Genomic DNA, 14,435 nt, shown 5'->3' with positions numbered 1-14,435 from the left:
CTCTTAAATCAAAACAACCTGTAGCCATAATCTGTTTTGCTTCAAAAATGAATTTTTTAAGTTGATCTTGAATAGTTACCGAAGTTATGCAGTTTTCCACATAGAATGCATTCCTCAGCTTTTCCACAGTTTCAGGAAAATGGCTTTCATTTTGTCCCAAATGGTAATCTAGAAGGGCTGCTCATAAGTCCAAACACTACTCGTCAGTGACGATAAATTTTTTGTTTTCTTTCCTTATAATCTTCCCACCATATAAATCTAAAAAAATCTTTGTCTATTTCAGTTTGGTCACAGATATCTGTAAAAAGGCCTTTTTTGTATCTGAAACTACACCAATTTCTTTCTGACGAAATCTCATAAGTAATGGAGGAATTTTTTCTATAAGATTTGGTCCTGTTTCTAGACAGTCATTGAGCGAAAGTGAGTTCTTACTTCTGCACGAAGCATCAACTATAGGACATACCTTCGTAGTAGAATTTCCTTTAAAAATACCTCTATGAGGCAAATGATGACAAGGATTTCCCAATTCACTATCTGGTACTTCTTCAATGATAGTTTCCTGTAACCATTCCTTAAATACAGCTTCATAGTCATTTTATTTTCCTTCTTTAAGAAGTTTCTGAGTAGTAGTTATGCATCTTTTTTCAGCTATATCTTTGTTTTTACTTAACGTCTCGCATTTCTCTAACCAAGGTAGTTTGACGATGTAACGGCCGTTTTCATCTCTCTGAACGGTTTTTTGAAAATGCTGAAAAAGGGAACATTCTGTTTCTTCTTTAGTTCTTGTTTCAGTAGGATCCTTTATACCTATAGTATCTTAATTTCCGCAAATCAGCCACAGAAGAATTTTTAATCAGTAAAGATGTCACTACGTAGGATGAAGTCATCGTCAAACTTTTCTTCAGACATGTTTCCCATGATAACTCATCCTAAATAAGTTTCACATGCAATCAAATTGGATTTCAAAGTACATATTCTTCCTGTAAGTGTATTACCACAATAATCTGCACCTATTAATAGATCAATATCAGAACAACCTTCTCCATAGTCAGTGAGCCAAATTTTATTTCCTCTTAACTTTTCCTTATAAAGGTCTCTTCTCAACCGAGGAATGTTACCACAAATGATCTGCTGATCCAGAACCTTTATGTTACAGTCCCCTTTCAAAGATATCAGGTTAATGTCATAAACATAATGCTTCCTTTTTTCAGTTGTAATTCCCCCAAATAGAGAGTGAATTAAGATTCTCATTTCTGTAGGCTTTAAACCTAGTTTCTTAGCTGTTTCTTTAAGAATGTAAGAATATTGTGAGCCAGTGTTAATGTATACATGTACTTAAAGCTCTTTCCCTTTAGTCTTCAGTTTCCCTTGTAATGTTTGAAGCAATATTTCATCAGAAGTGCATAAGTTAGACGAACTAACATCAGACGACAATGTCTTCTCAAGTTCCTGTATGCCACCTTTCATCTTATTTCCAGGGAGTTCTGGGCACATCAAAATCGAATGTTTTTTACTACAAAGAACACATTTGATGTTGGACTTGCAAAATTTAGAACAATGTCCAATTTGTAAACAGATAAAACAGGCCTTTTCGTTTTTTAAAATTTCTTGTTTTACATGAAACTTGAGTTTATCTGCAGAAAAGCAATCTTTACTTTCGTGCAATTTGTCACAAAATATACAAACATTTTTTTCTTTTATTCTCTGTTGTTCCCGCAAACAAATCTGCTGCCATCGGTGGATTACTTGGAACAGAACGCTGTATTTTTTCCTTCTGAAATTTGTGTTTTTTACTAACAAATCCCTTTGCTAAATGAATATGTTCTTTCCCTTCAACTTCAGCTTTCAGGAACAATAATAAATTTCTTAATTTCTCCCCATAAGCATTTTCTTCAGAAGAATCGAATTTGGTGTTAACTGTAGGGTTTCTTAACCAAACTCTAAAAATGTCTTCCGGAATACACAATTCTACAAGAGGGAAAAGTATAGCTAAATATGTATAGGTTACAGCCAAAAACATCATGGACGAAAACAACGCAAGGCGAAAACGTCTTGCTACAAAACATCGTGGGAGAAAACATCGCAAAGAGAAGACATCGCAGTTCTAAAAAATCGTGGTACAAATCATCGTCGTCGAAAATAAAGCGGTTCCGCGGACGAAAACAACGCAAGGCAAAAACGTCGTGCTACAAAACATCGTGGGAGAAAACATCGCAAAGAGAAGACATTGCAGTTCTGAAACATCGTGGTACAAATCATCGTCGTCAAAAATAAAGCGGTTCAAGAACTTCGCAGCTTAAAAACATCATCGTTGAAAATATCGTGGTAAAAAATAAAGTATCTACAAATCATCGCATGACGATAATATTGCAGACATGCTTTATTCAGGCTTTAGCGTGGCATTTTTACTTTCATATTTTTTATTAATTAATAAATTTTTTGCTGAGAAAATAAGAAGGAAACTCAAACATAGAAAATTAATGCAACTTATAGCACTAAATGGAATTTTAAACCGACATAGTTAACTAACAAAGACCATTAATAAATCATTTTTTATAAAGTTTTTAATGGTAATTTTTCATGAGAAGTACAATCTATAAGTTGCATTTAATTTTCTATGCTTAAGTTTCCTTCTTACTTTTACAGAAAAATTTATTAGTTAATAAAAAAATTTGAAAGTAAAAATTATCTTTCTTTACATCTTGCGCTCCCAAATCATTATGGGAATATCCATTTATAATTATTAAAAACCTGAAAAAAGCATGTCTGTGATGTTATCGTTATGTGATGATTTGTAGATACTTTATTTTTTACCACGATATTTTCGCTGACGATGTTTTTAAACTGCGAAGTTTTTTAACCGCTTTATTTTCGATGACAATGTTTTAGAACTGCGATGTTTTCTCCCACGATGTTTTGTAGCACAACATTTTCACCTTGCGTTGTTTTCGTCCGCGATGTTATCGGCGGACACCTATGTATCGGATGTTAAGCCTATCAACTCCAACGCTCTTAGATGTGATTCTAATTTATCATATAATTTTGATGTGTCTAATTTTCTTTTTTCTTCGGTAACATTTTTTACAACAAGATTTTAAAGTTTGTGTATATAAAATTCAATTAGTAATTCCTCCCTGCCGAATCTTGGAATTTAAACGTTCAATAGCTTTATCATAATTTTCACATGTCGGTGGGTAACTATCGATAATATCGCGAGCTCTAGAGCCTTCAGTCATACATTCAATTAAATATTGAAATTTATCTTCTTTCGCAATATTTTCATTATATTCTTCTATTATCACGTACTCGTTTTGATACTTTTTATCATCTTTATCTTCTAATAATAAAGAGCTTATTTCCTGATCTATTTCAGTTAGCTGACAATAAATTCTACGTAAATTAGCAAAGTTAGATCTAATGCTCTCTTCTTTAACATTATCTGCCATTAATAAGTCATTCAAACCATTAAAACACTTTGTGAAGTTAGCTCTTATAGGAAAGCATTTTTTAACAAGTAATTCCATTTTCAGAATAATAGGTAACTCAAAATAACGTACCTTTAATATCGCATCCAGGTCACCATGTTACGAGACTCTACATGAATTTTGTTCATTCAGTCAGTACTCCATTAAAAGAAACTTAAAGAGAGATTTATAATTAAGTAATATGGGCAATCCACCCAATTAATTCACTATAAAACAGGCAATCTACCTTAATGCAAAATCATTGTGCATTTTTTTAAATTCTAAAAACATAAAAATGTTACAATGTTGCCAAACCATAAAATTTAACCTTTAAAAAAATTACATTTATACAACCATTGAGTTACTGGCAACAGTGTGTGTATGTACATATGTGTATATTGACCGTAACAGTTAATAGGAAGTTTTGGTTAGTCTATATTTTAGGGTGCCCCTTGGATTATTGCCAAGTTATTGTTTCATTTATGGTAACCTGAGTAGTTGAATGTTATAAAAACCCTATTATGACATGATTGTGATGAATTTGACTGATGAGAAAGCATTCGTAAGGGCTTATTTCTGTGTTGGATGTGAGTTAGGAAGTATGTTGCTAATTTTGTGCTGTACACTGTAAAATGGCTGTGTGTGATGAGATTAATGTGAAGTTTCTGTATGATTTGGAATGAAAGGGAAAAAAGGATCAATTGACTGGTGTGTAAATGCAGGTTTACTTAGTAGTCATCATCAGTGTCCTGTTTGTATGAAGGAAATGCCTATGGTCGAATGTAAAGATTGTTTATATGGCTTTGAATGGGTTTGTCACAAAAAAGGCTCATGCAAGAAATGCCACCGACAGTCAAGCACTACGGAGGATATTGTTGACTCTTATTTTTGTGAATATATGTAGTAATGGCAGTAAGCATATTCAAGTTGAGATAATTTTTAAAAGTTTTTGGATGCTGTTAAGGAAATTTGTTTGCTATAGACTGAAGACAGAAATTTCTGATAAGTCGAAATTTCCTTTTTGTAGTGCATATATACGATAATATGAAATTTCCTTTTTTTATGTTATTTCATTGTGTGATTTAAAATGCAGTTTATTGAGCTTTCATTGGCTGCAGATTTTGTTCAGTTTTGGTGATGAGTAACTTTGTTTTAACATTATATGATGTCATCATTCTCCTGATTTTTTTAAGTGAAAATAGATCGATGTGTACATGGACAAAATCAAGGGAGTGCGCCGATTTTGTGCAATTCTTTGACTTGTTATTTTGGTTTTGTGTAATGGACATCTTGAATCTTGAAATTGTGCTTTGCTGGGCAATCACCAATTTTGGCCCTGAGGCACACTGAAATATATTTTTACCGAAGCTTTGATTACTTTTAGCATTTAATATATCTAGACAATCGAACTGTGCTGCATCATTTATAAGCAGACTAGCATAAGCAAGAATATAACTTTAACACTAAGAACATCATATTGAAGCTTCATTGTGTAAATCATCATACTGTAACTTCATAGATAATTTAAGAATTCATTCAGTGTGCTTACCAGCTGAAAGTTAGGAAATATCAAAATGAAAATGAAGAAGAAACGTTGCTGAGAAATCAAACAGCTATGCTTGGAAACACAAAAAGACTGCAGTGACTCAGTATGATAAACACAGTGTGATTGATGATTAAAATTAAATAGATAAGTAGGAAAGGAAAGTTATCATATTGTAGATTTTAGGAATTCCAGTGCTGATTGTATGTATGTACCTCCAGGAAATCTTTTAATTTAAGCCTCACGAAGAAAAGAGCTTTTGTGAACTGAGCATTTGCTCCATGTGAGGCAAGACTCCAGCTTTAGGTGATAGCTTGATATCCAGGAGACATGAAATTGTTGGCTGTATGAGAAAAAAATTTGCTTCCTCTAAGGGAAAGGATTGCGTATCAGCTGCTGCAATAAGTGTGATTAAAAATGGCTGCCAAATATTGAATGAAGATTGAAAAAACGGCATTTTTAACATCTTATCATTTGTAAGAATAAAATGGCTTTCAGCTTATTCACAAGAATTCTTCCATAGTCTATAAACGGGAAAGTTTTGTATTGCAATGCAAAACCTTCACAGGCCTTCAAAAAAGGTGGCACAGACAGTAATTTTAAGGAACTCTTTCATCAAATGCAAAATGTGCACCTATTGAAGCCACAACAAAAGCTCAAAGTAATAAGTTGCTTGCTGTCAGATAGCTTGCAATAATACCAGAAATCACATATTATAGGATGCAGAACTTTGGAATTCGATTTCAGATGCATATTATGAATGAGACCTCTGCCTAAGCGAAGTGTTTGTTTTCAGTAATTTTAAAAACATAATACAGCATAAAAATTAAAAGCAGAAAAGTGATTCTGTACTAGTTATGTAATATTTGGTTATTAGGAAAATCTTTTGTTAATTACAACAAAGCTGCAAATGCTGATAAATTTTATTTAAAAGTGTCCAGTTTATTAGTCAGTAATATGTTAATTTAATTTGAAAGATAAGCTTTGTCAAATGGCAGCATTTTGAAAAATCAGCTGTTTGCAAGAGCATTTAGAAAATAAATTGAATATCTTATGTTTCAAGCCATGACAACACTGCTGAAGGCATGTGAATTATGCCTAATGCTTGATTTATTGGCTCGTACTGTTCTTTCTTTATCCATCAATTTCTAAGGCACAACCTTGTCTATTCATTTTATTTTGCATGGATGTGAGTTTTTTACCTGAAAACAAGGCACTTTCTTCAAGGTATAAATAAAAAAAAAAAAGAATAGTATATATCATGTTTTTATTAACCTTGAAGATTTGTGACTTTTCTCTTTTCCCTCTCTGCACCCTGTATTATAGTTCAAGCAGTTTATGAAAATTTTCTTCTGCTTGTAATATTTCCATTTTAGATGCTCCTGTTCTCCCCTAAATCAATATGTTATATGCTTTGGTTCTATGGAAAATACCTTTTAAATAATATGCTCAATTTTTAAAACTTTACAGGTCATTCACCTCATTTTGCAGTACTGGTAGTAAGTGCGGTTAGTGGGCTTTCTGGCATTGCAAAAGAGCATCTTGGTCTAGCCACAGTGGTTGACATACCAATTGTTGTTGTCATAAACAAAATTGATCTTGCAACTGCTGTTTGTCTTCAGAGAACTTTATCTCAGTTGGAAAATCTTCTTGAAACTCCTAGCTATCAAAAAGTCAGTATTATAGTATAAAATAGTAAATAATGAATAAATTAATATCAGTAAACATTCTCTAGCCAAAAAAAAAAAAAAAAAAAAGACGCACCCATGAATGCCATCCAAATAGAACAAAGTTGGCATACAAGTATTCTGGTACTGAATATAGAAATGATTAAAAAAAATCAAGGCCACTTTCTGGATGTGGCCGACTACATTTCATGGAAAGCATGCATCAATAAGAATGTATCAAAAGTAAATCTCAGGTGCAAGGGCAATTCTAATAATGTACCAGTGGATTGCTATTGCATGAAGTTTTTATGACTATAAAGATGCTATTTTCAGGTTTTGTTAATACAAGCAAATCATTGTGAAGGATTATGTGACAAGACTTCTTTCATTAGTTTATCACACGTCTTGTAGGTCAAAGCTAAGTAGCAGTCCAACAATATAAAACCTTGTAAACTGCAGAAAGCAAAATCTCTTGGTATGCATTCATTGGGTTATCAGGGAAATGACCTTAAATGTTGTAGGGAAACTATTGCGAGAATTGCATAAACATAATTTCTTTGCAAGTTCAGTGAGCCACGGAAACTATTGCGAGAATTGCATAAACATGATTTCTTTGCAAGTTCAGTGAGCCACTTATTTGCCTATTAATGATCAGTGGATATCTTTGCCACTGTAGGAGATGATGCCCAGTAATGCATTATGGCTTACCTAGAGTTTCCTTGATTTCCACTGTCTAATATATTTTCTGTGTTTCTACCAACACCTTGCATTTTTTAAATCTCCTGACCTCCCCCTCTTTTTTGAGGGGGGTTCATATTTTTTCGATTTTACATGTTGAGGTGCATCTGTATACTTTGAAAAACATTTGCAAATTAGCTAGCAATTGTTGTATCTGGCATATTATAGTTCATCATACTGTGTGTAAACTACAGTTCACAGATGATATCTAATGCATGCCAAATAATCTCTTATATTAGTGAATTAGCTAGTCATTCCTGTATCTGGCATATTATACTTCATCATACTGTGTGTAAACTGCAGTTCACAGATGATATCTAATGCATGCCAAATAATCTCTTATATTAAAGCCGGAGGTGACAGTATATCCTGTTGACTTCTTTCAATGCTGTTAGGTGTTTAATTTGAATAAGCAGATTATGCTGCTTTGGTGTCATAATTTCTTCTTCCCACTCTTTTTGATTGTATTGCATATGCCAATATTCACAAAGCTTGGATGTTACTTTCTGAGTGCGTCTTTTTTATTATTATTATTGAGCAAACTAATGTGAAAATATTATCATTAGTTACTTGTAAATAATGCAATATTAAATAAATTTGACCATTTGAAATTTTTCTTTTGTTGTATTAGCAAATTTATGTGGCACTCAGTTCTAGTAGAAAAAAAGGTTAATTATTGTTAAATTTTCTTTTAAATGTGGTAGTATGTTATGCAGGATACCACAAAGGTCTCCATTTGTAAGAACATAGCTAGCTCATGAGCTTTTAGTGCAACAAAGCTTCTATGATTAGGTGAATTATGAAATAACAAAGCATAATTGATTAGAGTAATAATGATTTTTTTTTTTTTTTTTTTTTTTTTTTTTTTTTATGTTAACTTTATTGCTCTTAACAGCCAATTATATATCTGTATATATATGGAGACTTTTGAACCATCTTGTATTAAATACATAAAAAGCAAAATTTTGAGGAGTGCAACTCATATATTTTGAAATTTTATGTTTTTCCATGGATCATGAATTCACATTAGTTAATGTTAAATAAGTAATTTTAAAAAATTCTTATAGCAGCTCTTGTGTTTGATTAATATCTGTAAGTGGCCACTTGTGTGATATTTTAATATCTGAGTACTGGTGGTTAGTGCTATGTTGTAGTAATGTTAATAAAAAATGTTGTAGTAATAGAAGTTAGTGGCTTGATTATATCAAATTAGGAAAGAAAGGTTTCAGATGCAACAAAGAAAACAGTTCTAGTTTGAAAGGAAGTGAAAATTAATTTTTGAATATTGAAAGCACCAAAATTAACTCATGTACCAGTATAGTCATCAGCTAGTTTACTGCAGTAATACTGAGGACAAAATCATGGTTAATCCAAAGCCATTTAAAAAAACACGTGAAAGAGGAATAGCCCCTATTATATTAAGCAGAAAATATTATTACCAATTTGACTATGTATTCAAGCAGTTTTATCTAAAGCATAAGTTCATTTATTTGTGTAAATTAACTCAGTATTCAAAACAAAAATACGTTGTGATTAATGCATGAATAAGCACCATTAAAAATGTAGTCTAACTTATAGTTAAAGAACAGTGTTTTCAAGAGAGCTTGAACAATATTTAGTTTCAACCTTGTATAAAAAAAAGCCAGAATTTTCTTTTGGGCAATGTGTATATATTTCACATCGTGTAAAATGAAGTTAAATACTGCTGTGGAAAAACAGTTTGTAAACTATGACATTTCCCACTATCCCATAGAGTTTCTGATTTGTATTTTTCAAAAAAACAAGATATATGGTAAATGCTTGTTTTTTGTATGTTTCAGCATATAACTGCTTTCTATTAATTTTCATAATACTTAGTATTATGATTTTTATTAAAATTATTTACGTTTATTATTAGTAGTATTATACTAATCTTGCATATTATGCTTTTGATCGCATGATAAAGTTTTTACCCTGGAAATGAATTTGCTTTTTTTCAAATGTAAGAATATGAATAATGCAATTCATATTTCATGTTCTTGAAAATAAGAAAATTGTATGTTGTAGGATCTTCTATGTATACACTGTTTTTTAAACATAAAACCTAAATAAATCATTTATCATTTCCAATATACACTATTCATTAAAGATGTGTGATTCTATGTATACACTGTTTTAAACATAAAACCTAAATAAGTCATTTATCATTTCCAATATACTATTCATTAAAGATGTGTGATTCTATTTGATTCCCCCCCCTAAACTAAGGATCTGTAGAATATTTTGAGTTTTTATTTGCATATAAATTTATGTAAGAGGAATATGCATTTGTGCATACTGTCTTTTGAGTTAAGAGTTTGTTTGACTTCTGAATTAGTGTCTTTTGAGTTCTTTGAAAATTTTTAATCTATTGATGACAAGGGTTTGACTTTAGTTACATATTATCAAGGTAGCGTAAATCTGCAGTGCATTTTTTTGTCATTAACAGAGAAATTATTTAAAATAAAAACAAGGGTTTGAAACATTCAAAACTGGATTGAATTGGAACAGATTATTAATGGACTGATTGTTTTCTCCCATATGCAGAAGCATCACAGGGATCACTTTAGCACAAGTAAGAAAACTATGAAAACCTTGTGTAAACATCCTGTTCTGCCATTGGTTGTACAATTCAAGACTACTAACATTTTATGTCGTTAGTCATTCAGAAAATGATTGGCCATCTGATTTTGAAGCTTTTCTGTTAATCAGTCAGATATCTCATATTAAGATAAATGTAGAGTGTGTAATTACATTCCAGTAAAGTATACATGTAATATATGTTGTATATTATATGTATATTTTACTGGTATGTATTATATGTATATTTTTGTTGTAATATATGTTGAATATTTTTTCTTCCCGAAAATTTTTGTTTTTGGGGAATTTGGGTTAATTATGTTTTCCTTTTTTACTTTCTAAGATTGACGTGTTAATCTTGTTAGAATCTTTAAAATTGCAATTGCTGTAGATTCCAGATTATCTTGTGTAATACAGTACAAAGCCTGTAATCCGGACGTCCATTATCCGGAATGATCTATAATCCGGACCTCAAAGCCACAAACTTACACGTGCGCTTTTAATGTGCACGTCTGCTACGCATGCGCGTAAAGTGTTTACTCGTGCGCACTTCCAATAGTGAAGAAAATGACAGAGAGGTTATTGAATACGAAAAAATTTCGATTGACATGTTAGCCGGCATTCTTAACACAGCAATTACAGGACTTGAACAGTGGAACTTTGTAACTGAACAAGAAATTATGTCTGTTTATAGAATGAAAGAGAAAGTATTAGCAAAAAAAGCGAAGCAACTTAAACAACTTATATTGAAAGAAATGTTTAATAAAGTAAACAAATAAGTATTAAGCTTTTTTTGTGTGTGTGTAAATTTTGATACTCTTTAGATCATAATTGCTCTTTATTTCATAAATTATGGTTTCATATTTTTAATTGTATAATTTCTGCATGCCATCTTACCAGATTTAAATTGATGATCTATAATCCGGAAAAATCCCTAATCCTGAATCGCCGAAGTCCTGACAAGTCCGGATTACAGACTTTGTACTGTATCAAGGATAACATTCACAGTTAATCCGACAGCAGTTAAAAAACAAGTTAAAAAAAAAGACTGCTTTTATTTGCATTGCTATTGTATTCTAATAGGAATAAGTTTTGAACAAAAATTTATAGCTGTATGCTTAATTATTTTAATATTTAGTAATTTATTTTTAATAAATGATTTAACAGTGCAGTTAAAGCGCAACTGACCTGAAGGCTCAGGAAATGCCAGATTCTGGATGCGCAAAAATTCCAGATAGCTGAGCATATAACAATTGTAATTGAGGGTAAAAGCAAGAGAAGAAATTTTCAGTCTAAAATTCAGTCAGTAAAAAACAGTCATTTTATTTGTTACTAACTTGAATATCAAAATCCTCCAATTAAAATTATATAAGACATTGGGAGGGGACATGAATTTCAAATATAAAAGCTGACATATTTTGTAGCCCTTAACAGTAGAACATCTTATCTGATTGTGAAAATGTGCTGAACGAGAAAGTTGGGGAATATATCGGCAAAATTATGCCATTCATTCCAGCAGAATTTCGATGCTACAGATTGTTCTTTATATAACATACACTCTTTCGCAAAAAAAATCGAAGCACCATGAAGGAATTGGTTGTTTTTGATGAAATAAAATATGTGTATAGCTCATACACAGATAATAAAGTGATTAAAAAATCAAGGTCATAGTACCTGTTCATGGCTCAAAATCAGCCATTGAGTGTTCAAATTAGTAGTTGGTCGAACTGACCCTAGCGGCAGTGCATGTTTGAATTCGTCGAGGCAAGGAGTAGTAGAGGTTTCTAATGTCATCCTGCGACACATTCTGCCAGGCATTCGTCAGTGGTCGCTCAAGATCTGCGATATTTTTTGGTGACCGAATCTGGCGGCCCACCATGTCCATGAAAAGCTTGATTGGTGAAAGGTCAGATGACCTTGTTGGCCAAGGAAGAGTATCAACCGCACGAAGACAGTCCAGAGATATGTGAGCGGTATGTGGCCTAGCATTGTCAAACAAAGGATGATTGTAATCGCTGTCCCTGTTCTCTCCAGACATGAACATGTTTGTTATCTGCTTCAAGAGTGAAGCGGGATTCATCGCTGAACACTTTACGATGCCAGTCTGATGGCAGCCATGATGATCGGCTGCAAGACCACTATAGACGACTCCGCCGTTGTTGTGGGGTGAAAGGCAAACATCTTAAAGGCCTCTGTGAGCGTAACTCAGACAAGCACCGCGAGATGGTGGACGGTACCACGGGAGGTATAGACATGGCTGTAGTGCGTTGAATAGTGAACAATGATACCGTTGGGACGGTTCGGGCCTGGCGAATAATCATCCTATCTTGTTTTGTATTTGTGCTCCTTGGCCTTCCAGAGCCTTCATTTCATCAGCAATTTCCTTGTAGCAACCATTGCTGCCAACATCTTTGCACAGCATTGTCTGTACGCTGCAGGTGGCGGCCTGTTGCTCGGTATGACCACTCAGCTTCACGCAACCCTACAATGCGACCACGTTCAAAGTCGTTTAGTTGTCTGTAAGGTCTTCGATATCATCGTAATGGCATCTTTAGTTGCTTCTTCATGGAATTACAATGGCAGCAACAAAAAAAGATAAATTTTCCACCTCTGTTACTGGTTTTATACTTTGTGAATTGCACAATAGAAGTGCTAGCTATGATCGCGATTCCTGTTCATTTTCCTTGAAACTTTGATCATATGCATGTTCAATTAGGATCTTTTTGCATACCAATTTTCGTCACGATCGCAAAAGTTCTTCATTGTGCTTCGATTTTTTTTTCAAAAGATTATATATAAATTAAGAATATAGCATATAAAAATTTAAATCACTTATCATAATTTTCATGTTACATCACCATTCAGTACTATTCCGTTTTGAGGGCCGTAAAAAAATTGCAGCGAAAATGTATGCACCAAAGAGCCAAATCTAGCAAATGCGCCCACTTAACAGCATGCCAAATCTAGTGTACATGCTGATTTCAAATTGCATTAAGTTTAGATAGTTCTAGATTTCTTAACCCCTTAACGCATTTGCCCGTGTCTCACACGGGCGAAAGTTTCCGGCAAATTTGCACATGCCCGTGTCTCACACGGGCGCCCTTGTATCTCGCGTTATTTTATTTCTAATGCTTGTCTGAGATCCGTTCCAGTAAAAATAAATAGGCTAGATTATAATTAAACTTATTTGACATAGATGGCACCACTATTCAGCATTTTTCTTGTGTAAACCACGTGGCGCATTTTGATGATTAGCCATAAGTTTGCTAGGAATTCTTTGCTATAAAGTAGTCGTTTGGTGTGGAAAAGATAATATATCCATTTTTATTACGTAAATATAATAAAAGTAAGCAGTTAAATGCAAATTATATTACTAAGTGTTTTTGTAATTTAAAAAAAGTTATCTGATAATGAGCGACTCTGACGATGACAATTTTGAATATGCCAATTTATCAGACAGTTTCAGCGATGAGAGTGATGATTTCTTGAGTGATGGAAGTGAATCGGAAGATAATGACAACGAGATTTTGGATATAGCAAGGAATTGGTATCAAATTAGTATAAATCAACCAAACGTTGCACCACCGAGATTTCGATTTGAAGCTAACCCTGGCATGATTATGCAAGAAAAAAAATAGGTGATTTTTTGACCGAAAATTAGAAATTAATGTGTGCCTTGAGGGGTTAAGACGCCATTGAAATACTAGTTTAATTGTTAATTCCTTTTTTGATAATGCTATGGATTTAACAATTTGGGAATGGCCCAGTGATGAAAAGTCTGCAGTAGAATTTTTTCAAAGAAAGCATTGTTCATTGTAGAAAATTATGTTTGAACAACCAACGAGATGAAATTATGCTTTTATAGATAACTCGGTAGCGAAATAGCGAAGCAGGAATCCATTCAATCATGTTTAGCCTTTTTTTATATAAATTATAATAATGATCTGGAATAGTTTTTTACTCTTATTCTTCCATTCAGTTATATCTAGCCATTTTATATAAATTATAATAATAAAAAAGTATTATATGAAATTAACCTTTCATCTAAATTAAAACAATAATCTTAGATAGTTCTTTACTATTATATTTCCTTTACTGCATTAGGGTTGCCGCTATTATTTTTGGCAGCACTGGCATCAACAATAGTTTGGCGATTTTTTACGATCCTCAAAATACAATAGTACCCACTATTCTTTATCTATTTTCAAATAAAGCCACACATTGTGCCTTTTTGATGCCAGGATCCTGTAACTTACTGCATGCTTTCACATGAAAGAAGGCCCCAAATATTAATCATCTTTTTTCATTAGTGGTGAAAAAATAGGATTTGTATCCTTTGTTACAAAAATTAAATTGCTGCATACAGAATTAATTGGATTTACATAAAACCAAGCCAAAATTCTTATGATTCATCATGCATATCTA

General features: G+C 32.7%; 1 protein-coding gene across 3 annotated transcripts in view; it reads left to right on the top strand.

The window, feature by feature from the left end:
* LOC118191579 (GTP-binding protein 2) overlaps positions 1 to 14,435 on the top strand; it is a 107,920-nt gene that overhangs the window by 54,930 nt on the left and 38,555 nt on the right. For all 3 annotated transcript variants that reach the window (XM_085810121.1, XM_085810120.1, XM_085810119.1), the window contains one exon: positions 6,478 to 6,680. In XM_085810121.1, the coding sequence (XP_085666247.1) occupies positions 6,478 to 6,680 (203 nt within the window). The remainder of the gene's footprint in view (positions 1 to 6,477; positions 6,681 to 14,435) is intronic.

Source organism: Stegodyphus dumicola, chromosome X2, assembly GCF_044657685.1.
Source record: "Stegodyphus dumicola isolate Sdum_Otavi_A_Nest chromosome X2, ASM4465768v1".
NCBI lineage: Eukaryota > Metazoa > Arthropoda > Arachnida > Araneae > Eresidae > Stegodyphus > Stegodyphus dumicola.
Note: the sequence above shows the minus strand (reverse complement) of the source record. Positions and strands in the feature narration are given on the sequence as shown.